This window comes from Hyperolius riggenbachi, chromosome 10, assembly GCF_040937935.1.
Source record: "Hyperolius riggenbachi isolate aHypRig1 chromosome 10, aHypRig1.pri, whole genome shotgun sequence".
NCBI classification, from domain to species: Eukaryota; Metazoa; Chordata; class Amphibia; order Anura; family Hyperoliidae; genus Hyperolius; species Hyperolius riggenbachi.
In genome coordinates this window covers 256,915,674-256,943,504 of record NC_090655.1, presented here as the reverse complement: position 1 = coordinate 256,943,504, position 27,831 = coordinate 256,915,674, and the positions used below count along the sequence as shown (strand labels likewise).

Here is a 27,831-nt window from a genome sequence, read left to right as displayed (position 1 = left end):
TAGATTATTTTCCTGGTACAATGTACAGTGACAATATTGTATTTGGAAATAAAAGTGTCTTTTTCCTTTCTCATTGTACACTATTGATGATTACAAAGCCTTATTTGCAAAAATAACAGTATTATGCTGTCATGGCATACATATTTAAAAAGCCAAATTCCTAAAATAACAATATGTTATTTTCTTTTATATTCTTTCACTTTGTTTTAACCACTTGCCGACCGCACGCTTATACCGTGCGTCGGCAAAGTGGCAGCTGCAGGACCAGCGACGCAGTACTGCGTCGCCAGCTGCAGGCTGATTAATCAGGAAGCAGCCGCTCGTGCGAGAGGCTGCTTCCTGTCAATTCACGGCGGGGGGCTCCGTGAATAGCCTGCGGGCCGCCGATGGCGGCTCGCAGGCTAAATGTAAACACAAGCGGAAATAATCCGCTTGTGTTTACATTTACACAGCAGCGCCGTAAGGCAGATCGGCGATCCCCGGCCAATCAGCGCCCGGGGATCGCCGCCATGTGACAGGGGACGTCCTGTCACTGGCTGCACAGGACGGATAGCGTCCTGTGCAGCCCAGATCTCCCGGGGGAGCAGGTAGGAGAGGGAGGGGGGAGAATGTCGCCGCGGAGGGGGGCTTTGAGGTGCCCCCGCCGCAACATGCCTGCAGGTAGGAGCGATCAGACCCCCCCTGCACATCATCCCCATAGGGGGAAAAAAAGGGGGGCGATCTGATCGCTCTGTGTGGCCGCGGATCTGTGCTGGGGGCTGCAGAGCCCACCCAGCACAGATCCAAACAAACAGCGCTGGTCCTTAAGGGGGGGTAAAGGGTGGGTCCTCAAGTGGTTAATTTTACATGTCTTGGTTTTGGTGCAGAATATACAGAATTTGTATTGCTTTTGATTCAGTTTGTTACTAAAAAGAATACACAAGAAATACAGGACATAGCCCTTTACCGTAAAACACCCTAAAATGTATTCTAATACTTATCACAATTAAAATGTTACGCCATATGTCTTGTGCAGGTATACACATACTTTTCCGAAGTTTGATTATCATTTTGAAAATTAATTTTATGTTGGATTGAGTTTGTCCCTACTCATTTCTCATGTGATGAGGGTCCAAGCTTTAAAACACACCAAAATGTAATCTACAACTCTTCCCCATAAAATGAGACCACATGTGCCTCATTTAGTAACAAACTAGTGGTGCACTCTCCACAATTACACTGGACGTGTATACTCGTCCAGTTAGGCTGAAGTGGTTAAAGGAAAACTGAGGGGAGGGGGTACAAAATATTTGATCTACTGGAAGGAGAAAACACCAAGACTCTCGGCACTACTGCAAGTGGTTCGTCTTTAACCACTTGAGTACCAGCAGTCTCTGGCCTGTTAAGGACCAAACACTGCTGGTACAAAAAAACTGGGCTCACTAACATCTCACTGCACAGACTCACTGCTCTCGCTGGTCAGGCCGCTCTTCTGTCGTTGAAACCCACACGCCCTCCCGTCCCTATGACCTCAGAGCTCCAAGAAGCGGTCAGGAGCTGATTTCATTGACTCCTGAACCTGTGATCACTGTGATCTATGCCCTGACAGGGATAACAGGTCCCAAACAGGATGTAGATTTGGGCCAGAAGCAGTTAATGATGCATCAGCGCGTACATGTGACAGACATAAAAGAGTGCTAGACATCCTCGTGTGGGGTAACATTAGTGGGGGCAGCTATGCCTGATGATCATTATGCACACCTGGGTGTTCTCTAAGGCTCACAACGCACCTGCTTGTCTCCCTTACCAGGTTAGCAGGGCACTGTCTGCACAGAGTTTGTATGATCTTCCCTGTGTCTGTGTGGATTTCCTCCGGGCCCTCTGGTTTCCTCCCACACCCCAAAAACATACAGATAAATTAATTGGCTTCCCCCTAAACTAGCTCTAGACTATGATACATACATTACATGATACATACATAGATATATGACTATGGTAGGGATTAGATTGTGAGCCCCTCTGAGTGACAAGACAATATATTCTGTACAGCGCTGATGAAGATGTTGCCACTATATAAATACTAAATAACAATAATAATAATAATAATAATATAGAATGGGGTCAAAAGCACGCCCACAGCGCACATCATCCTGCCCATGACGGACCACCCACCCAGTCACTTCCTTGTTGTGGTGGAATGCACTATCCCCTATGCAACCAGAAGGGGCAAGGGAAGCATGGTTACCCCCACTGACTCCCGGCTCCATAGCAATTGATGCAGACACCCATGTGACTAAAGATCAGACACAATGTTAACTAAACAAAAACACAACTGTGACAAATACAAACATGCGGACTGCAGGTGCCTGTATAGCATTTTATTGCAGCCCAAAGGTAAATCCAGCACAGTTCAAAAAATGCCACGCAAAAAGCAATCTCTAAATGCCAATTGATTGGGTGCATGTTGCAAATTTTATGAAAACTTTGTGGACTTGCCAGCATGCTGTGAGCCTTTGAGAACGTGTAGGTGCATGAAACAATCATCAGGCTTACCTGCCCCCACTAAGACTGCCCCACAGCCTGCACTGGGAGGGGTCTATGATGTCTGTCACATGTACGTGTTGATGCACCATTAAAGAAGTACAATTTGAAGTGGCGAGAGCCTTGCTGTTTTCTCCTTCTAGACCCTTGAAGTCTGTGTGGTCCCTTGCTGAAGCTTGGATCTCATCCTGGCAGCTGTTTTCAGTATGCGGAAGTTCACCAATCCAGGCCAGGTTGTGAGCTCCTGTGCATTCGCAGTAGAACTGCAATCGGGAACGCGCGCCTGTGCATAAGCTTATGACCCAACCTGGATCGGCGAGCTTCTGCATACTGGAAACAGCTGAGAGGAGATTGGAGCCTCAACAAGGGACCATATACACTTCAAGGGGCTGAAAGAAGCCCCAGGTGAGTACAGATTTTCCACCCTCACCTCAATTTTCTTACTGGACTTTGTGCATTCAGCTCAAATCTCTTCATGTTTCCTGAATATAAAACAAAGTCACAGAGAGACAGAGAGAGGTACGGTAAATCTTTCCTCAGTTCAGTCTGGATAAAAGGGAGCTTCTAATATTCCAACATCAGCAGCTAACAGTATTTATATTCTAATAATCGTGCTATATAGAACTGGAGTCTCATATCCTGACTCAGAACAGTGCACAGCAGCCATATCAGTGTGACATATCAGTGTGACAAAAGCCATATCAGTGTGACAAAAAATCTGCCTCATTCAGCTCCCAACAAAAACAAATTAATGCACCTTGTCAGCTCTCTTGTTATCAGGAGTGTTTATTCAAGCTTGATAGAAGCGTTTTAGCTTTTATTTACTCTGCAGGAGAGCTGTGGCTGCATGTGACTGCAGACACTGCCTCCTTTGTATAGATAAAGAACCTGGTTTATTAACCCTTGAAATGGTAAAGTTCCAACTAGGCTTAGTACTATATGTACCAATGTTTATCTCATTTCACCTCAGTTCAGGGTCTTTCTGCTTTAACAAATCAATGCACTGATTAGCAAAAAGCCCAGTCCTCAGAATTCTGTGTAAAAACACTTTCATATGCACATAGTAAAAGGTAACAGAAATACTGGAAAAAAAACACTAATGGCCAAGACATTTCCCACACCCAACACAAGTGTCTGACAAGCAGTGATTTACTCACAACACATTTCCCACACTCAGCACATGAATAGGGTGTATTACAAGTAGGGATGGTGCAAACAGTCCATGGGCAGCCTACCTCTGGATTACTTCCAGGTCGGCAAGTTCCCTCAGTATTAGGCAGGAGCTGGCCCAGAAGTGTGTGTCCTCGATCGCGCCTGAGGCGGAGTATGCTCTGCGCATGTACGTTATGTCACGACTATGTTTAGCTCCTCCCTATTCACAAAGGATAATTAATAAGATGCAAATATTGCTGGGTTCATGAAAATATATGTAGCTTGAAAATGGAACAATCAACATAAGGTGTGGTGGGACTTGATTGGTCCATTTATAAGCTGCATTAATTTGTACACAAATTTACATAATACTACATGAACTCAGAAATATTTGCATATCATTGATCCTCCCTACTTTTCACCAGTGTGACATTTCTCATGTTTGACAAGGTGTGGTTTCTGAGCAAAACATTTCCCACACTCAGCACATGAATAGGGCTTCTTACCAGTGTGACATCTCTCATGTCTGACAAGGTGTGATTTCTGAACAAAACATTTCCCACACTCAGAACATGAATAGGGCTTCTCCCCAGTGTGACATCGCTCATGCATGACAAGCAGTGATTTACGCCCAAAACATTTCCCACACTCAGCACATGAAAAGGGCTTCTCACCAGTATGCGATCTCTCATGTGTGACAAGATGTGATTTATTCCAACAACATAACCCACACTCAGCGCATTGATAGAGCTTCTCACCAGTGTGAGATGTCTCATGTCTGACAAGCTGTGATTTATGTCCAAAACATTTTCCACACTTAACACATGCATAGGGCTTCTCACCAGTGTGACATCTCTCGTGCAGGACAAGCAGTGCTTTACGCCCAAAACATTTCCCACACTCAGAACATGTAAACCGCTTCTCACCAGTGTGAGTGCTCTCATGAATGACAAGCAGTGATTTCCATCCAAAACATTTCCCACACTCCGCACATGAATAGGGCTTCTCCCCAGTGTGAGATCTCTCATGAGCGACAAGATATGATTTACATCTAAAACATTTCCCACACTCATTACATGCATAAGGCTTCTCACCAGTGTGACATTTCTCGTGTCTGACAAGGGCTGTTTTATATCCAAAGCATCTCCCACACTCAGTACACGAATAGGGCTTCTCACCAGAGTGAGATCTTTTATGTATGACAAGCAGTGATTTATGCCCATAACATTTCCCACACTCAGCACATGAAAATGGCTTCACACCAGTGTGAGATCTCTTATGACTGACAAGGGTTGATTGACGTCCAAAACATTTCCCACACTCAGCACATGAAAACGGCTTCTCACCAGTGTGTGATCTCTCATGTCTGACAAGTCTTGATTTATGAACAAAACATTTCCCACATGTGGAACAGGAATAAGATCCTGCAGCAGCTGGAGGGCTCTGCTGTTTACGCGGCCATTCAAGGTAAGACAGGTGAGGGGAGTCTGGGGGGATATTTGGGATTTCTGCAGGAGAGTCTTGTCCAATGCCATCATCATCATCCTTTTTGCAGAGACAAGTCTCTGAGAGGTTCTTGATGCCGGGACTCTGCACTGCAAATAAAGAAACATCATCAATTCCTGTTAAAGAATTCTGAGGGGAGGAACAATTATCATTAGGGATGGTCGGTGAGCTGCTGAGAATTCCAAAATGATGCAAAGTTACTGTAGATTGGAAAGGGGCCAGATGCAGCAGCTGCGTAACTCTGCATATCATTTGCACTCAGAGTTATTGGCATGTCACTAGGCCTAAACGATTTTAAGAAAAGATTGAATTGCACGATTTCTCCCAGAAATTGCGATTTCGATTCATGATTTTTGATACACAACAATGGATCAGCACTCCGATGGCGAGTATGACTTCCCCCAGTACAGATTAGCCAGCTATAGGTGCCCCCGTACAGATTAGCCAGCTATAGATGCCCCAGTACAGATTAGCCAGTATAGGTGCCACAGTAGACGTTAGCCATCCAGATCCCCTTTAGTGTATATAACAAGATCCCCCCTTTAGTGTGTACCATTCTCCCAGGCTGCTCCCTTCCCCCTCCCGTCTTGCCCGGCATGTTTCCCAGTCGTGATCAGTTGCACTTCACAGCGCATGCCGCCTGCATGTACACGCCCCACTTGCGCTCCTGAGGTTGGGAGCATTCTGCACCTTTGCAGTACTAACTGCGCAGAACACTTCCAGCCACGGGAGCAAGAAAGGGGCATGTGCGCAGCCAGGCCACGCAAGCGCAGTAAAGCGAAACTGGCTAACGTACTGGGCAAGACGCCAGAGTGGCCTGAGAGGTGTGCATGGGGGTGGAGGAAGCCCCAGGTACGTATTCTGCCTCCACCTCCCCTCACAATTGTCTACTGGCCATCACCCTCACAATTTTCTATCTACAATACACACAAACAAGAAGCACAATTGTCTTTCTACCTCAGACCTTTCACAATTGTGTTTCTACCCCTCCACACCTCACGACTGACTATCCAGTTCCAGGGCTCCCTACCTCATCTCACCTTCAACTGTTTCCAGCTGAACCCCCAGCCCTCCTCCCTCCCCTTCAGGCACAGGCAGACAGGGTAGGCTAGAAAAATAAACACATAGATGATGATAGAATCCAGGTCCCAGGGTGCACTGTCCCTCTGTCGAACTGCAGGCAGCCTGAGCCCTCTGCATGTCTGTCTCAGCAGGTCAGGCACACACCGGCGGCATCTTCCTGAGGACAGCGGGACCACATGATTGGGGGCGGGGCAGTGCACGGGGATCACTGACTGCACCAAAGTCTCGATTGCATGTATGCACTCTAGTTCAAGTGCCTGCCCCGCTCGCATGTCATTTCCATCACAACTGTACAGCCAGAGCCCGCAGCAGGTACTTATTTGAAAGTATATGGTTCCGTCCCGCTCGCCCGCATGTTAGTCTGTGTATGCGGGTTGCTGGGCAACGCTCACCGCGGTTTCACAGCAGCTCTCCATGCGGAAATGTTGCAGGGGCCAGAGCAGAGCAGATACAAGCGGCAGTGCGTGAAAACCGCGGCTTTGACGATCTCAAGATAGTCATGCCGCTGATCGCGATTTCGATTTAAAAACCGAAAATCGTTCAGGCCTACATGTCACTGCCCATCGCTAGTTATCAGCCTGACAGGGAACTGCCGAATGTTGTGCTCATTACAGGTGGCCAATCACATGACATTAACTTTTCAGTTTTCATGTGCTCTGCTAGTCTCTGCAGCTTCCACTGTTTAAAGAGGCACTATGGTGAAACTGATGCTGTTCCATTATCACCACCATCATTTATTAAATACTGACAACACCAATTTAACCACAGAGCTTGAGTTTAAAAAATTGTTCCTAACACCAATTCTACTCTCCTATGCAGCTGAGCTGCATCATTAAAGGATACCCAAACTGACATGTGACATGATGAGATAGACATGGGTATGTACAGTGCCTAGAACACAAATAACTATGCTGTGTTCCTTTTTTCTTTCTCTGCCTGAAAGAGTTAAATATCAGGTATGTAAGTGGTTGACTCAGTCCTGACTCAGACAGGAAGTGACTACAGTGTGACCCTCACTGATAAGAAATTCCAACAATAAAACACTTTCCTAGCAGAAAATGGCTTCTGAGAGTAAGAAAGAGATAAAAAGGGGAAAATCTTATCAGTGAGGGTCACACTGTAGTAACTTCCTGTGTGAGTCAGGACTGAGTCAGCCACTTACATACCTGATATTTAACTCTTTCAGGCAGAGAAAGAAAAAAAGGAACACAGCATAGTTATTTGTGTGCTAGGCACTGTACATACACATGAATATCTCATCATGTCAAATGTCAGATCGGGTATGCTTTAAATCAGCTGTTCCTGATAAGAAGTGACAGACTGGACTGTTCCCTGCTCTCTGCTAAACTGCTAGCAGACACTGCTACAACTGATTTATAACACAGCTCACACACTACAGAGCCGTGCTGCTGCTTTTTAAATGCAACTAGCGGAGTAAATAACTAAATAGCAGGCTGTTTATGTATTTACTTAGCTAGTTACATGTGAAAAGCAACAGCACACCTCTGTAGTGGCTCTCTCCTTAGTGGCCTCCTCTGCACCCTCAGTAGCTTCCCATGTAGTTCAGATGAAGACAAGGAAGGATCTGTGGGTCGTCCTCATTCTTGACCTTTGACTGAAAGGGAACCTGGGGCAATTTGTTCCTCAGGGATGTCATGAAGAGCAAATGAGAGAGTAGCAGGAGGCCCTTGCCAGCCTTCCACCCCACATGTCCACGTTCATCGTGCCCAGTATTTGGCAGAATCCTCCAGTCACCCGCATGGTTGTTGACTACCTGCAGTCCCTGAGTGTATATGACAGCATGACCTCCGAGGACCCCATGAAGTACAGGGTTTCCAGACTGGACACCTGGAGGGAGCTTTCCCAGTACGCCCTGGAAGTCCTGTCCTGCCCCACTTCCAGTGTGCTGTCTGAGAGAATATTCAGTATGGCCGGCGGCATGGTCACTGAGAAGTGCTTCTGTCTGTCCAACAAGTTGTTGGACCAACTCACATTCATAAATATAAACAAGGCTTGGAACAAAGGAGATTGCCTTTACCCCACTGTTGTTGAGAGGACCTGAACTGGGAACCCTCTACCTCCCTCAAGTCTCCCACAAATTTGTTATTTTTGATAAATTACACTTGTCTGCCTGATTTGTCACCACTTGCTAACCTGCTGCCATCGAGGGCATTCAGGTTGAAAACTGTGCAGTCTTGAGTTGTGGCGAGGGCCAACTGGGGCTTTACAACCGCTGCTACCTCCTGTTGTTTTCTTAATTTTGTTTAATTAATGCAGTGGTCCCACCGCCAGGTTCCAAGGCCTACTCTGCTACCATTAATTCCTCTTGACACTTCTGTCATAATTTTATTTAAATAATGCTGGGGTGACCAGATTGAAAACTGTGCTGTCCAAGTTGTGGCAAGGGCCCAACTGTGGCTTCATAACAGCTGCCTGAAAACTCCTCCTGTTGCAGTTCTAATTTTGTTTAATTAATGCTGTGGTTCCACTGCCTGGTTCCATGGCTTACTCTGCTGCCACCAACTCCTCCTGCTGCTGTCATAATTTTTAGTTAATGTTGTGGTTCCAGGAGCTACTCTGCTGACACCAATTCCTCCACCTGTAGTAGTCTTAATTTTATTTAATTAATGCTGGGGGTGCTTGAGGAGAAAACTGTGCTTTCCAAGTTGTGGCAAGGACACAACTGCAGCTTCAGGACTGCTGTCTGAAACCTTCTCCCGTTGCTGTCTTTTTTTGTAATTAATACTGTAGTCCCACTGCTGGGTTCTACAGTCAAATCCTCCTGCTGCCTTAATTTTATTTTTTTTATGTTGTGGTCCCAACGTCAGGTTCCACAGCCTATTTTGCTACCACATTATCAAGAAGCAGGTGCCCTGATCAACTTGTCTTGGGGGGCTCCTGCCAACATTATATGCCAAAGAGAAGAAGAGCTTGTCAAGATCAAGGAGTAGGTGTGTTCATGACAAAGAGAAGAAGAAGGACAATTTCACCCGTTCCTCTTTGCAGCACTTCTCAAGCTCCATCAGGTTTGATGGGAAGTGTTGGTGCACAGACATTTTAAGATCTCTCCAGAGATGTTCAACTGGATTCAAGTCTGACCTCCAGCACAGGTCCGTCTGACAAAGTGGTCTATAGCACCACGCTGTGCATTAAGGCACTTGCCTGCACGGACTTCCCTCTCCAGCTCCATTGTCTCTCTGGCTTTGTATGGTGTCACTGCAGGTATTAGTATTCACCTGGGGCTGCACTGCCATTGCATTGGGAATTACTCTATATATACTAATATATGTGTAATACTGCTTCCATAGGATTACCTTATGCTCACTGTGCACAGGCACTTTCTCTGATCAATGAATTATTAATACCTCATTGTATTATGCATATTATATGTCACTCAGATATACATCTGTATATGATTGATTGTGTGCATACGTCCTATGACCTGGGTCTTACTCCTATATGGGCTTCATTAGCCCTTACTGGAGAGGTTTGTTCTCCGCCTTAATATATGCTTAAATATATCCACTGCTTGGTTGGTTTTGGCCTTTAGTCCTTGTGTCGTTTTTAATTGTTTTTATGGCTTATTTATATCCACTTTTGGCTATGTAAAATAAACTTCTTGCACTTTGAATAGAATTGTATTGGTCTGGTTTCAAGAAATATTTCACTGTACAGTCCGCCGGTGCACGCCAGCGGCGGATTGCCGAGACCCGGCCTGCAGCTCCGACTTCGGGGTCTCGGCAAGCCGCTGATGTCACTGGAACACAGGAGGCTTCTCAGCTCTCATTGGTTAGGTGGAGGACGCATCCTCAGTACGTGCTCCGCCGAGTTAAACAGTAACTCTGATGCTCATGATTGCGTGTCAGCTGATCAGCTGACATGCTGGATTGCTATTGCTTTGTGTTCAATCCTGCCTTTGTTGATTGGTTAGTTCTTGCATTTAAGCTTAGTGAGCGCCCCCAGTCATCGCCCATGATAGCATTAGCTTTGGCTAGTTGCTGGTTAGCGCTCACTGTCTGATTGATTCCTGTTGCTGACTACTGTCTTGTATTCTGACCACGCTTCACCTCTGATTGATTCCTGTTGCCAACCTGTCCTTGTACCTCGACTAGGCTTGTCTTGCCGCCTGGATTGACCTCTGCTTGGAAACGGATTTGTATGAACTCTGTCTGGACTGACTTTGGCCTGCCTTGACTACATTATTTCTGGAAAGTGCCTATCTGGACTCCCTCACTATCACTAGGAACTCCTGGCTCCTGTACTACTTGGCTCACTCATCTGGATAGCCTCATCCACTAGGCCTCAGGTGACTATCTTGTATATTCATATCTACTGTGCCCACTATTGCATTGCCATGAATATTCAGGTTGTCTGGTAATTAGCTATCCGTCACTCTGTATGCTACATCTACCTGCAGGGTGTATTGTAGTATTGTGTTAGGCAGGAGTTTGCGCAGGTGTTACGGGCTGGGCTCTGGGTCAGTCATATGAGCATACAGTCTGACCTGTGGTTATTGACCAGACAAGCCTGACATTCCTCTTCACAATTTATTGTTCTTGCTTCCCTAGTACACTGTACATAGACATATAATCCTCCATATATTATATAATTGTGATTACTTCCCCAGATGCTATATATTTCTAAATGATGTATATATATATATATATATATATATATATATATATATATATATATATATATATATATATATATATATATATATATATATATATATATATATATATATATATATATATATATATATATATATATATATATACACAGGGTGGGCCATTTATGTGGATACACCTTAATAAAATGGGAATGGTCGGTGACATTAACTTCCTGTTTGTTTCACATTAGTATATGTGAGGAGGGAAACATTTCAAGATGGGTGGTGACCATTGCGGCCATTTTGAAGTCGGCCATTTTGACCCCAACTTTTGTTTTTTTCAATAGGAAGAGGGTCATGTGACACATCAAACTTATTAGGAATTTCACAAAAAAAACAATGGTGTGCTTGGTTTTAACATAACTTTATTCTTTCATGTATTATTTACATGTTTCTGAACACTTCTGAAATGTGTTCAATGTGCTGCCCATTGTGTTGGATTGTCAATGCAACCCTCTTGTCCCACTCTTCATACACTGATAGTAACACCGCAGGAGAAATGCTAGCACATTGGTGTCACCATATACTAATGTGCCACAAACAGGAAGTTAATATCACCAACCATTCCCATTTTATTAAGGTGTATCCATATAAATGGCCCACCCTGTAGATCGAAACCGTAATTACGACTCATAATCAGAATCATGCTATTTAAATTTCTACTTGAAATTCTGATTATGGTTATCAGTGTAGTAATGGAAATTACAGAGTAGCGACCTGTAGTCATAATTGGCCGCTATGATCATACCTATTTAGCTCAACCTGTTCAAAATCACTCACCGCTGCTCATCCCTGTAATGTTTTCCTCGATAGTTTTCCTGATTATGTCACCCTCCTCCATAGACTGCTGATCACTCCTCACATATGTCTCTTCTTCTTCCTCTTTACTTGTCCTCATCAGGTCACCCTCCTCCATAGACTGCTGATCACTTCTCACATGTGTCTCTTCTTCTTCCTCTTTATATGCCCTCATCATGTCACCCTCCTCCATAGACTGCTGATCACTCCTCACATGTGTCTCCTCTTCTTCCTCTTTAATTATCCTTATCATAAAACCCTCCTCTGCAGACTGCTGATCCCCCCTCACATATGTCTCTTCTTCTTTCTCTTTAATTGTCCTCATCATGTCATCCTCCTTCATAGACTGCTGATCAACCCTCACATACGTTTCTTCTTCTTCCTTTTTAATTGTCGCCATCATGTTACCCTCCTCGACAGACTGCTGATCACTCCTCACATATGTCTCTTCCTTTTCCTCTTTAATGGTCTTCATCATGTAACATTCCTCCACAGACTGCTGATCACTCCTCACATACGTCTCTTCTTCTTCCTCTTTAATTGTCCCCATCATGTCACAGTCCTCTGCAGACTTTTTATTTTTATCACTCCTCACATATGTCTCCTCTTCTTCATCTTTAATTGTTACCATCATATCACCCTCCTCCATAGACTGCTGATCACTCCTCACATATGTCTCTTCTTTCACTTTAATTGTCTTCATCATGTCACCCTCCTCCACAGACTGCTGATCACTCCTCACATATGTCTCTTCTTCTTCCTCTTTACTTGTCCTCATCATGTCACCCTCCTCCATAGACTGCTGATCACGCCTCACATATGTCTCTTTAATCACAACATTCATATGTATCAGTTCTCTAGCCTGTATACAAAATGAGAGATAATTTAATATTTGAACACAGATACAGTAACAGTGCCCCCCCCCCCCACACACACAGTGTGTCCTCCCTGCACCCCCCCCCCCCCTTACTCTCTCTGACTGGTGATGGTTTATTTTATGCTCACTCCACCTGTGTGTGTACCCTGAAGTCCCCACCCACCACTAATTCTTAAAGGGAACCTGAAGCGAGAGCGATATGGAGGCTGCCATAATTATTTCCTTGTAAAGTATACCAGAGATGACATGTGACATGGTAAAATAGACATGTGCATATACAGTGGCAAGCATACAGACACTTATGCTGTGCTCTTTTTCTTTTTTCCCTGCCTGAAAGAGTTTATAATCAGCTATGGAACTGACAGTTTTTCTCCAGTCAGGAGTCGGCTCACTGATAACAAATTACAGCTATAAAACACTTTCCTAAGAAGATACCTGGCCATTTTACTGAGAGGGGAAAAGATCAAAAGGTCAACAGTTCCTGTATTTTCACTCTGGGACTCTTGAGGCACTGCAATTGAGCAGAGACTATAAAACATTAAGGGCTTGATTCACAAAGCCGTGTTAACTGTTTAGCACGGGTGTACTAAACAGTTAGCATGTGAAGTGGCGTTCGCTGACTTTTGCGCGTGCAAAGTGCCGTGGTTCGCGGGATCGTGCACAAAAGTCAGCGATCATGCGAATTGCAGCACTTTGCGCACGCAAATGTCCGCGAACGGCACTTCACATGCTAACTGTTTAGTACACCCGTGCTAAACAGTTAACACGGCTTTGTGAATCAAGCCCTAAATCTGCTTTGTAAATGTTTATACATAAAATAAAACCTTCAGTGCACTCCATCCTTCCCCTGTATGTGTTTTTTTTGTCAGAATGCACACAGCTTATGCTGGTGTATGTGCATGGTGCGCATGGATACATTACGTTAGCTCCCTTGTGCGATTGGTAAGATGCGCTATCTGTCCCAGGAGAGGACGTCAGGATGTGTGCTCCTAATCCCTAGATAGGTTTGATGCAATGAATGCTTGCATGTCTGCACTATGCATGTTACAGGGCCAGAGTTAGGACACCTATGTTTACCTGGGTACTTCTGTGCAGTATAGGTGACTAAGCATAGGAATGCATTCTTCTGTGAACTAAAACCCCGGCTTTTAACTTAGCTGTAGGGATAACAATGGTGCCTGGATGAGTGAATCTGTGAATGCATTTGTTTGAACATTTGCATGCGAGAGTGCGAAGGGTTAATAGATTTTAAATAAAACCTTGAGATATCTAAAAGAGTCATTTTTAGGAGTAGGAAGACAGATCCAATTGTTTATCTCATTAGTTTATTTTCAGCTCTGGATCACTTTAAGCAATGCCAGCTTCCTGGCTGTCCTGCTGATCCTCTGCCTCTTATACTGTAGCCACAGACCCTGAACAACCATGCAGATCAGATGGTTCTGACAAATCTGTGACAAGATTAGCTGCATGCTTCTTACAGGTGTGTAATTCAGACACTACTGCAGCCAAAATGATCAGCCGGACGACTGCCAGACAACTGGTATTGTTTAAAAGCAATCAAACACGGCAGCTTCCATATACATGTTGCTTCAGGTTTATTTTTTATTTTAAAGGCAACACAGCATCTATATAGAGAAATATACAAAATGAACCACCCCATAAGGGATGTTCACAATAGAGTAAGCGTTTGGTGGCGGTGACCAGTAATACCCACCTACGAGGGGCGGGGGAGCTGCTCCCTAGCCCTCCTTCCATATGGGATTCACCATGTTCCCAGGGAGAACTGCAGCACCAGCATTTTGAAGCTTCCAGTGGTGTCGGGTGTCCTCACTGCCGCAATGCATGTTGGGAGCTGTAGACCTTCTATGTCAGTTTATCTGCTGCCTGAGACATACACACACACTTAAGGACTACATCTCCCAGCATGCATTGCTGCAGTTACAGACACGTGGCACTGCTGGGAGGTTGAATTTGCAGCATCTCTTGTTCTCCCTGGGAAGATGATGGATCCCCTATGGGTAGCGGGTGAGAGAGAAGCCCAGCCCCCTCCCCTGTAGGTAAGTAATACCAATCTCTCCTACCTATGACCCACTCTATTATGAACTTACCTTATGGGGAGGTTTATTTTATATGGTTTAGTACACACAATATCTCACAATAGTGAGCACACCTCTCACATGCTTGTAAATATTTTATTATAATTTTTTTAAGGGACAGCCCTGAAGATGTGACACTTTGGGGCGATGCAGTGACTTGCATTAGGCAGAATTATTTGCATAAAGTCTTACCGTAGAGCTCAATACATTGCACACAATGCAATGTATTGCATTGTGCTCTGCTCATTATGCATTAATACTTTATACACATTATTCTACTTAAAGAACAAATAAAGCGATTGGGATGTGAAGGCTGACACAGTTTATTTCCTTTTAAGCAATACCAGTTACCTGGCTATCCTGCTGATCCTCTTTCTCTAATATTTTTAGCCATAGCTCCTGAACAAGCATGTAGCAGATCTGGTGTTTCTGGCATTATTGTAAGATCTGACAAGATTATCTGTATGCTTGTTTCTGGTGTTATTCAGACACTTCTGCAGCCAACTAAATCAGCAGGACTGCCAGGCAACTGGTATTGCTTAAAAGGAAATACAGCGCTGTGGAAGATGTCGGTACTATATAAATACTAAATAATAATGATAATAATAAAGTACCCCTTCCATAGCCCTGCAAAGGCTGTGGAGTCAAGTAGTCAGAGTCGGAGGTTTCATAAACTGAGCAGTGAGAATCTAAGAGCAATTTTGGATAACTGGAGTCGGAGGTGGAGTCAGATGATTTTAGTACCAACTCCACAGCCCTGGTAAAAACTGGCAAAACAAGTACCATGTCATGCCGTTCTTGAACTAATCACGCATGTAAACAAATACACGTGACTCTATTTCCAGCAATGTAGTCACCAGGGCACATCAGAAGGAAGCTGCATAGTATTGGCACCTCACACTGCATGTCCCTAGAAACCAGATGTGTTTCCTCCGCATGACTGTCACATGGGCGCAACCAGGAAGTGGACATCTGTCCAACTCCCAATGCGTCCTGTCTCCTAGCAACATATAAACAATTATACTTACACTACGAGAATTCCATCTCCAAGGAGACAACAAGGGGGAATGAGCCAATGACCCACAGATACTCTATCCTACAACAAACAAAACAATAACACACAATAAATAATGTGGACAATGTAAAGTATACAGATAAATAGACTGAACAGTTACCAATTAGTATTCACCAATATTCTGTTGAGGCCAGAATCAAGTTTTGCGGTATCGTTCCGGCCGGTATCCTCCTCGCTGTATGGTGATGTCAGATGCACCTGGCTCCTTCCTACGCGTTTCGTCCGTGCAGACTCATCAGGGGCTGACGTCCCCAATGCGTCCGACGTCTAGTCAATACTCCTCCCCTCTCTCCCAGTACCGCCTGCACATCTGGCGTCATGGCTATGGGAGACACTATATTGAATTCCATCCCACATCTTGCACTTCCATATCTGCCGCTGAAGCACACTCTGCATTCCAGAATTACCCTTTAAATATAATGCAATGCTCAATTTCAACCCGCCCTATCCTTACTTCTAGGTTCAAATTCCCATTACCTCTAGCTTTGTAAGGTGAATGGGATTGAGCACTTCCAGCCTTTCTTTGTATACGGACATTGCTGTCAGATACTTTAATACTATATTCTTACTCCAATACTGCTTAACATTTGTTCTCACAACAGTGCTGCTGACCAGGTGCGTCTGACGTCACTATACAGTGAGGAGGATACCGGACAGAACTATACCGCAATAACAGACCAGCGTGGCTACTTGAGGTGGGGAAGGGACGCCGGATCCACGCTCGGACAGCAGACATCGCTGGGCAGTCTGATAGGCCGTTGAAATTCTTGACACATGTGAGTGCGCTTTATAGTGCGGGCTGCTAAAAAGTTTTTATCATTTTACGCTATGATGGCATTTTATGTTTTATGGTTTTAACCGTGTGTAATCTGGAATAAAAACTGCATTGACGCTTTTGGATTAAGAATCAGCCTGAGATTTGTGAATTAAGAGCCAGACCGATGTGATGTGTGAGGTGGACTGCATTTGGTGAGCTGCTTTGTTGAAGGGGGAGAATATAGTGGAAAGACACGGTGTGGAGCACGTGTGGTTCATGGGTGGTGTGCTGTGACTGCCAAGTGTACAACGGTAATGCACTGTCTAATAATTTCTTTTGCAGATAAAGTCTTTAGAGTGGAAGAGCGCTGTCAAAGTGAATATAGCCTTTTCTACTGCAACATGGTGTCATGGTCTCTTTAAGAGAAATGAATTCCAATTACACATATCAAGAGTACTGAGCCCTATAGTTGATGAGTAGAGGTTTCAAGTCTGGAAAGATGCTAATCACTTAGCGTCTGATGCTTGCTTTTCAGTGGAGAGCAGAGGCTAGGACGGAGGAGGCGGGGGGAGTGTGCATACTTCTGCCAGTCATTATGCACCAGGCAGAAGCAAAGATAATGCAGGTTAAAGGTCAGCCAAGTCACCAGGAGGAATAGGAGAAGACAGGTGGCTGACGGTGGGAATTGACAGAAGTGGTAATTATCTAATTTTCTCTCCCTACCCAGTGCAGGTTTCATTTTACCAGAGCCTTTTGGTTTTTGGTATCCTTTAAGGCTGGTTTCACAGTGGGACGTTACAGGCGCACCTTAGAGCAGCCTGTAACGCACCCCAACGCACAGCAATGAAAAATCAATGGGTTGTTCACAGTGCCCACGTTGCGTTACATTGTAACGCAGCACGTCCTGATAACGTACTGCATGCAGTACTTTACACGTGGCGAAGCCGCGTTAGACTGTTTGCACATGCTCAGTACGGGTGTTTTTTTTTATTTTGGGGGTGGAGAGGAGGCGGGGAGAGGCCGCTACGTAGCCAGGCACATGGCTACTTAATATTCACTGCACTTGCAGTGTTTTCTTCTTGGAGCGGCCGCTGATTGGCTGGCGGGACCACGTGATGCGGAGAGCTCCGCTCACGTGGTCTCCGCAGTGCCTCCGACAGAGCAGGCGCACCAAGAGCTGCTTGTAACGTGGCTCTTGGTAGCGTCCTGCTCCAACACCACCAGGCGTTGCGTTAGGGGCACGTTATGCGACCTTAATGTCCCCTAAAACGCAACATCCTGGTGTGAAACCAGCCTAAAGGACACCCGAAGCGAAAATAAACTAATGAAATAAACGATTGTATCTATCTTCCTTCTCCTAAAAATGACTTTTTAAGATATCCACAGTTTTTTTTATGTTTAAATCTACTTTTTAAGTTCTAAATGTTTTATTGTTTTTGCTCAATGATACATTAATTGAAGTATGCCAGAGCTAAAATTTATGAACTATTGACCATTTTTATCACTTTCCTGCTCTCAGAAGCCATTTTCTGCTAGGAAAGTGTTTTATTGTTGAAATTTCTTATCAGTGAGGGTCACACTGTAGTCACTTCATGTCTGGACTGAGTCAGCCACTTACATACCTGATATTTAATTCTTTCAGGCAGAGAAAGAAAAAAAAGGAACACAGAATAGTTATTTGTGTGCTAGGCACTGTACATACCCATGTCTATCTCATCATGTCACTGAAGTCTCCTAAAAATCAGCTTTTTATTATAAAATCCTCTTTAATATTACTGCCCTAACTAAAACGCTGCATCCCCGAGGCTGAAATCTAACTAAATCCCCCCTAACTCCCCCCTCCCTCTCCCCCGCAAAATCCATGACTTTCTTGGTCATGGAGTTTGCTGCTGGAGGAGGCAGAGCTTTCAGCCGCAGCTCTGCCTCCTTGCGCATCTACCAGGAAGACTGAGAGGGGCAGGTGGAGGCAGCGATCTGGTACTGACAGATGCGTGGAGAGGCAGAACTGCAGCTGAAAGCTCTGTCTCCCACAGAAGCGCTGCCCGCGCTGCCCCCCATGGAGTTAGGGGGGATTTAGTTAGATTACAGTCGCGGGGATGCGGCGTTCTAGTTAGGGCTGTAATGTTAAAGAGGATTTTGTAATAAAAAGATGATTTTTTAAGAGACTTCAGAGTCTCTTTAAGTATGGTTGTGTTGGTGCACCAAGAAGCATTGATATAGAAGCAGATGCACCGCCTTTATTTTTCACTGAGAGTGCATGGTCGAGGTCTGCACAGAAGAAGTTGAATTCCAGTAGGTGGCGGGAGTTGTCCTGGATGTTGTTGTTCCGCCAAATCAGAGAAACAGAGAATCGAGGAGATACTGCCATTCAAGCATTTGCTGTGAAGTAGTAGAAGCAGTTTGCCCAGCTTGTTAGGAAGCGGCCATTTGCCAGGGGAATGGCTGGGATGAGTCAGCGCAGGAACTTCCTGTGAAGTCTCACTTGAGCACCCCCTTCTCCCTCTGAGGCGGTGTTTACTAACGGCATGCATATTTCTGGTGAAGAACTCAATGTGGGCCCAGAGCTCTGCTGGTGTAGGTTATGGGGCGCTGAGTTGAGGGAGTGAGGCCTTTGTGTACCATGGCACTATTGCTGCAGTGGGGCCGGGGGAGGGGGGGGGGGGTGAAGGGCAGGTATTTGGGATTGGGTAGTCAGCTCCTGCTGTATTTGTGTCAGGGAAGTAATAGCATAATGTGCGCCTTTACATTCATTGAGAAGCCTTCCTGCAGCCATATATGTCATGTGCTGCCTGGTCTGAGCACTTGCTCTTTATACCTATGCAAAGTAAAGTTGTATACAATATCTATATTTTTACTATTACTATTCTCATACTTCCCCATACCCATGTCTGTACTAATCCCCCCACTGCTCCCCCATACCCATGTCTGTACTAATCCCCCACTGCTCCCCCATACCCATGTCTGTACTAATCCCCCCACAGCTCTCCCCATACCCATGTCTGAACTAATCTCCCCCACTGCTCCCCCATACCCATGTCTGTACTAATCTCCCCACTACTCCCCCATACCCATGTCTGTACTAATCCCCCCACTGCTCCCCCATACCCATGTCTGTACTAATCTCCCCACTGCTCCCCCATACCCATGCCTGTACTAATCCCCCCACTGCTCCCCCATACCCATGTCTGTACTAATCCCTCCACTGCTCCCCCATACCCATGTCTGTACTAATCCCCCCCACTGCTCCCCCATACCCATGTCTGTACTAATCCCACCACTGCTCCCCATACCCATGTCTGTACTAATCCCCCCACTGCTCCCCCATACCCATATCTGTACTAATCCCCCCACTGCTCCCCCATACCCATATCTGTACTAATCTCCCCACTGCTCACCCATACCCATGTCTGTACTAATCCCCCCACTGCTCCCCCATACCCATGTCTGTACTAATCCCCCCACTGCTCCCCCATACCCATGTCTGTACTAATCCCCTCACTGCTCTCCCATACCCATGTCTGTACTAATCTCCCCACTGCTCCCCCATACCCATGTCTGTACTAATCCCCCCACTGCTCCCCCAAACCCATGTCTGTACTAATCCCCCCACTGCTCCTCCATACCCATGTCTGTACTAATCCCCCCACTGCTCCCCCATACCCATGTCTGTACTAATCCCCCCACTGCTCCCCCAAACCCATGTCTGTACTAATCCCCCCACTGCTCCCCCATACCCATGTCTGTACTAATCCACCCACTGCTCACCCATACCCATGTCTGTACTAATCCCCCCACTGCTCCCCATACCCATGTCTGTACCAATCCCCCACTGCTCCCCCATACCCATGTCTGTACTAATCCCCCCCACTGCTCCCCCATACCCATGTCTGTACTAATCCCCCCACTGCTCCCCCATACCCATGTCTGTACTAATCCACCCACTGCTCACCCATACCCATGTCTGTACTAATCTCCCCACTGCTCCCCCATACCTATGTCTGTACTAATCCCACAACTGCTCTCCCATACCCATGTCTGTACTAATCCCCCCACTGCTCCCCCATACCCATGTCTGTACTAATCCCCCCACTGCTCCCCCATACCCATGTCTGTACTAATCCCCCACTGCTCCTCCATACCCATGTCTGTACTATTCCCCCCACTGCTCCCCCATACCCATGTCTGTACTAATCCCCTCACTGCTCTCCCATACCCATGTCTGTACTAATCCCCCCACTGCTCTCCCATACCCATGTCTGTACTAATCCCCCCACTGCTCCCCATACCCATGTCTGTACTAATCTCCCCCCACTGCTCCCCATACCCATGTCTGTACTAATCTCCCCCCACTGCTCTCCCATACCCATGTCTGTACTAATCCCCCCACTGCTCCCCATACCCATGTCTGTACTAATCTCCCCCCACTGCTCCCCATACCCATGTCTGTACTAATCTCCCCCCACTGCTCCCCATACCCATGTCTGTACTAATCTCCCCCCACTGCTCCCCCATACCCATGTCTGTACTAATCCCACCACTGCTCACCAATACCCATGTCTGTACTAATCCCCCCACTGCTCCCCCATACCCATGTCTGTACTAATCTCCCCACTGCTCCCCCATACCCATGTCTGTACTAATCCCCCCACTGCTCCCCCATACCCATGTCTGTACTAATCCCCCCACTGCTCCCCCATACCCATGTCTGTACTAATCCCCCCACTGCTACCCCATACCCATGTCTGTACTAATCTCCCCACTGCTCCCCCATACCCATGTCTGTACTAATCCCCCCACTGCTCCCCCATACCCATGTCTGTACTAATCCCCCCACTGCTCCCCCATACCCATGTCTGTACTAATCCCCCCACTGCTACCCCATACCCATGTCTGTACTAATCTCCTGACTGCTCCCCCATACCCATGTCTGTACTAATCCCCCCACTGCTCCCCCATACCCATGTCTGTACTAATCCCCCACTGCTTCCCCATACCTATGTCTGTACTAATCTCCCCACTGCTCCTCCATACCCATGTCTGTACTAATCCCACCACTGCTCCCCCATACCTATGTCTGTACTAATCCCCCCACTGCTCCCCCACACCCATGTCTGTACTAACCTCCCCACTGCTCCCCCATACCCATGTCTGTACTAATCCCCCCACTGCTCCCCCATACCCATATCTGTACTAATCTCCCCACTTCTCCCCCATACCCATGTCTGTACTAATCCCCCACTGCTCCTCCATACCCTTGTCTGTACTAATCCCCCACTGCTCCCCCATACCCACGTCTGTACTAATCCCACCACTGCTCACCAATACCCATGTCTGTACTAATCCCCCCACTGCTCCCCCATACACATGTCTGTACTAATCTCCCCACTGCTCCCCCATACCCATGTCTGTACTAATCCCCCCCACTGCTCCCCCATACCCATGTCTGTACTAATCTCCCCACTGCTCCCCCATACCCATGTCTGTACTAATCCCCCACTGCTCCTCCATACCCATGTCTGTACTAATCCCCCACTGCTCCCCCATACCCACGTCTGTACTAATCCCACCACTGCTCACCAATACCCATGTCTGTACTAATCCCCCCACTGCTCCCCCATACACATGTCTGTACTAATCTCCCCACTGCTCCCCCATACCCATGTCTGTACTAATCCCCCCCACTGCTCCCCCATACACATGTCTGTACTAATCTCCCCACTGCTCCCCCATACCCATGTCTGTACTAATCCCTCCACTGCTCCCCCATACCCATGTCTGTACTAATCCCCCACTGCTCCCCCATACCCACGTCTGTACTAATCCCACCACTGCTCACCAATACCCATGTCTGCACTAATCCCCCCACTGCTCCCCCATACACATGTCTGTACTAATCTCCCCACTGCTCCCCCATACCCATGTCTGTACTAATCCCCCCACTGCTCCCCCATACCCATGTCTGTACTAATCCTCTCCATTGCTCCCCCATACCCATGTCTGTGCTAATCCCACCACTGCTCCCCATACCCATGTCTGTACTAATCCCCCCACTGCTCCCCCATACCCATGTCTGTACTAATCCACCCACTGCTCTCCCATACCCATGTCTGTACTAATCCCCCCACTGCTCCCCCATACCCATGTCTGTACTAATCTCCCCACTGCTCCCCCATACCCATGTCTGTACTAATCTCCCCACTGCTCCTCCATACACATGTCTGTACTAATCTCCCCCATACCCATGTCTGTACTAATCTCCTAACTGCTCCTCCATACCCATGTCTGTACTAATCCCCCCACTGCTCCCCCATACCCATGTCTGTACTAATCTCCCCACTGCTCCCCCATACCCATGTCTGTACTAATCCCCCCACTGCTCCTCTATACCCATGTCTGTACTAATCTCCCCCCACTGCTCACCCATACCCATATCTGTACTAATCGCCCCACTGCTCCCCCATACCTATGTCTGTACTAATCCCGCACTGCTCCCCCATACCCATGTCTCTACTAATCTCCCCACTGCTCACCCATACCCATGTCTCTACTAATCTCCCCACTGCTCACCCATACCCATGTCTGTACTAATCTCCCCACTGCTCCCCCATACCCATGTCTGTACTAATCCTCCACTGCTCCGCCATACCCATGCCTGTACTAATCCCCCCACTGCTCTCCCATACCCATGTCTGTACTAATCTCCCCACTGCTCCCCCATACCCATGTCTGTACTAATCTCCCCCCACTGCTCCTCCATACCCATGTCTGTACTAACCTCCCCACTGCTCCCCATACCCATGTCTGTACTAATCTCCCCACTGCGCCCCCATACCCATGTCTGTACTAATCCTCCCACTGCTCCCCCATACCCATGTCTGTACTAATCTCCCCACTGCTCCCCCATACCCATGTCTGTACTAATCTCCCCACTGCTCCCCCATACCCATGTCTGTACTAATCCCCCCACTGCTCCCCCATACCCATGTCTGTACTAATCCCCCCACTGCTCCCCCATACCCATATCTGTACTAATCTCCCCACTGCTCCCCCATACCCATGTCTGTACTAATCCCCCACTGCTCCCCCATACCCATGTCTGTACTAATCCCCCCACTGCTCCCCCATACCCATGTCTGTACTAATCCCCCCACTGCTCTCCCATACCCATGTCTGTACTAATCTCCCCACTGCTCCCCCATACCCATGTCTGTACTAATCTCCCCACTGCACACCCATTTCTGTACTAATCCCCCCACTGCTCCCCCATACCCACGTCTGTACTCATCTCCCCACTTCTCCCCCATACCCATGTCTGTACTAATCTCCCCACTGCTCCCCCATACCCATGTCTGTACTAATCTCCCCACTACTCCCCCATACCCATGTCTGTACTAATCCCCCACTGCTCCCCATACCCATGTCTGTACTAATCTCCCCCCACTGCTCCCCCACACCCATGTCTGTACTAATCCCCCCACTGCGCACCCATACCCATGTCTGTACTAATCTCCCCCCACTGCTCCCCCATACCCATGTCTGTACTAATCCTCCCCACTGCTCCCCATACCCATGTCTGTACTAATCTCCTCACTGCTCCCCCATACCCATGTCTGTACTAATCCCACCACTGCTCCCCATACCCATGTCTGTACTAATCTCCCCCATAACCATGTCTGTACTAATCCCCCACTGCTCCTCCATACACATGTCTGTACTAATCTCCCCACTGCTCCCCCATACCCATGGATGTACTAATCTCCCCACTGCTCCCCCATACCCATGTCTGTACTAATCCCCCACTGCTCCCCCATACCCATGTCTGTACTAATCTACCCCACTGCTCCCCCATACCCATGTCTGTACTAATCTCCCCACTGCTCCCCCATACCCATGTCTGTACTAATCTCCCCACTGCTCACCCATACCCATGTCTCTACTAATCTCCCCACTGCTCACCCATACCCATGTCTGTACTAATCTCCCCACTGCTCCCCCATACCCATGTCTGTACTAATCCTCCACTGCTCCCCCATACCCATGTCTGTACTAATCTCCCCACTGCTCCCCCATACCCATGTCTGTACTAATCTCCCCACTGCTCCCCCATACCCATGTCTTTTCTAATCCTCCACTGCTCCCCCATACCCATGTCTGTACTAATCTCCCCACTGCTCCCCCATACCCATGTCTGTACTAATCTCTCCACTGCTCCCCATACCCATGTCTGTACTAATCCCTCCACTGCTCCCCTATACCCATGTCTGTACTAATCCTCCACTGCTCCCCCATACCCATGTCTGTACTAATCTCCCCACTGCTCCCCCATACCCATGTCTGTACTAATCTCCCCACTGCTCCCCCATACCCATGTCTTTTCTAATCCTCCACTGCTCCCCCATACCCATGTCTGTACTAATCCTCCACTGCTCCCCCATACCCATGTCTGTACTAATCTCCCCACTGCTCCCCCATACCCATGTCTGTACTAATCTCCCCACTGCTCCCCCATACCCATGTCTTTTCTAATCCTCCACTGCTCCCCCATACCCATGTCTGTACTAATCTCCCCACTGCTCCCCCATACCCATGTCTGTACTAATCTCTCCACTGCTCCCCACACCCATGTCTGTACTAATCCCCCCACTGCCCACCCATACTCATGTCTGTACTAATCTCCCCCCACTGCTCCCCCACACCCATGTCTGTACTAATCCCCCCACTGCCCACCCATACCCATTTCTGTACTAATCTCCCCCCACTGCTCCCCCATACCCATGTCTGTACTAATCACCCCACTGCTCCCCATACCCATGTCTGTACTAATCCCCCCACTGCTCCCCCATACCCATGTCTGTACTAATCCCCCCACTGCTCCCCCATACCCATGTCTGTACTAATCCTCCCACTGCTCCCCCATACCCATGTCTGTACTAATCACCCCACTGCTCCCCATACCCATGTCTGTACTAATCCCCCCACTGCCCACCCATACCCATGTCTGTACTAATCTCCCCCCACTGCTCCCCCATACCCATGTCTGTACTAATCCCCCCACTGCTCCCCCATACCCATGTCTGTACTAATCCCCCCACTGCTCCCCCATACCCATGTCTGTACTACTCTCCCCACTGCTCCCCATACCCATGTCTGTACTAATCCCCCCACTGCTCCCCCATACCCATGTCTGTACTAATCCCCCCACTGCTCCCCCATACCCATGTCTGTACTAATCCACCCACTGCTTCCCCATACCCATGTCTGTACTAATCCCCCACTGCTCTCCCATACCCACGTCTGTACTAATCCCCCCACTGCTCCCCCATACCCATGTCTGTACTAATCTCCCCACTGCTCCCCATACCCATGTCTGTACTAATCCCCCACTGCTCCCCCATACCCATGTCTGTACTAATCTCCCCACTGCTCCCCCATACCCATGTCTGTACTAATCTCCCCACTGCTCACCCATACCCATGTCTCTACTAATCTCCCCACTGCTCACCCATACCCATGTCTGTACTAATCTCCCCACTGCTCCCCCATACCCATGTCTGTACTAATCCTCCACTGCTCCCCCATACCCATGTCTGTACTAATCTCCCCACTGCTCCCCCATACCCATGTCTGTACTAATCTCCCCACTGCTCCCCCATACCCATGTCTTTTCTAATCCTCCACTGCTCCCCCATACCCATGTCTGTACTAATCTCCCCACTGCTCCCCCATACCCATGTCTGTACTAATCTCTCCACTGCTCCCCATACCCATGTCTGTACTAATCCCTCCACTGCTCCCCTATACCCATGTCTGTACTAATCCTCCACTGCTCCCCCATACCCATGTCTGTACTAATCTCCCCACTGCTCCCCCATACCCATGTCTGTACTAATCTCCCCACTGCTCCCCCATACCCATGTCTTTTCTAATCCTCCACTGCTCCCCCATACCCATGTCTGTACTAATCCTCCACTGCTCCCCCATACCCATGTCTGTACTAATCTCCCCACTGCTCCCCCATACCCATGTCTGTACTAATCTCCCCACTGCTCCCCCATACCCATGTCTTTTCTAATCCTCCACTGCTCCCCCATACCCATGTCTGTACTAATCTCCCCACTGCTCCCCCATACCCATGTCTGTACTAATCTCTCCACTGCTCCCCACACCCATGTCTGTACTAATCCCCCCACTGCCCACCCATACTCATGTCTGTACTAATCTCCCCCCACTGCTCCCCCACACCCATGTCTGTACTAATCCCCCCACTGCCCACCCATACCCATTTCTGTACTAATCTCCCCCCACTGCTCCCCCATACCCATGTCTGTACTAATCACCCCACTGCTCCCCATACCCATGTCTGTACTAATCCCCCCACTGCTCCCCCATACCCATGTCTGTACTAATCCTCCCACTGCTCCCCCATACCCATGTCTGTACTAATCACCCCACTGCTCCCCATACCCATGTCTGTACTAATCCCCCCACTGCCCACCCATACCCATGTCTGTACTAATCTCCCCCCACTGCTCCCCCATACCCATGTCTGTACTAATCCCCCCACTGCTCCCCCATACCCATGTCTGTACTAATCCCCCCACTGCTCTCCCCCATACCCATGTCTGTACTACTCTCCCCACTGCTCCCCATACCCATGTCTGTACTAATCCCCCCACTGCTCCCCCATACCCATGTCTGTAGTAATCCACCCACTGCTTCCCCATACCCATGTCTGTACTAATCCCCCACTGCTCTCCCATACCCACGTCTGTACTAATCCCCCCACTGCTCCCCCATACCCATGTCTGTACTAATCTCCCCACTGCTCCCCATACCCATGTCTGTACTAATCCCCCACTGCTCCCCCATACCCATGTCTGTACTAATCCCCCCACTGCTCCCCCATACCCATGTCTGTACTAATCCCCCCACTGCTCCCCCACACCCATGTCTGTACTAATCCCCCACTGCTCCCCCATACCCATGTCCGTACTAATCCCCCCCACTGCTCCCCCATACCCATGTCTGTACTCATCTCCCCACTTCTCCCCCATACCCATGTCTGTACTAATCCCCCCACTGCTCCCCCACACCCATGTCTGTACTAATCCCCCACTGCTCCCCCATACCCATGTCTGTACTAATCTACACTGCATTCCATCCTACTATATGTGCTACGGCCAATGGGCATACATTTGCTAGCATATACAGTACAAATAATCGCACAATTTACCTTTTCCAACAAAGTAGTCTCTTCCCTCCTTGCAACTTCTCTTCCAGCGGTGTTAAATTACT

General features: G+C 47.6%; 1 protein-coding gene across 1 annotated transcript; it reads right to left on the bottom strand.

The window, feature by feature from the left end:
* Positions 1-466: 466 nt before the first annotated feature.
* LOC137535303 (oocyte zinc finger protein XlCOF22-like) lies at positions 467-27,831 on the bottom strand. Its single transcript, XM_068257134.1, has 4 exons — positions 27,770-27,831; positions 15,733-15,800; positions 11,714-12,593; positions 467-5,267 (listed from the first exon to the last, which is right to left on the bottom strand). Exons 3-4 carry the CDS (start codon positions 12,573-12,575, stop codon positions 4,084-4,086), a joined length of 2,046 nt encoding a protein of 681 aa, XP_068113235.1. The 5' UTR covers positions 12,576-12,593; positions 15,733-15,800; positions 27,770-27,831; the 3' UTR covers positions 467-4,083.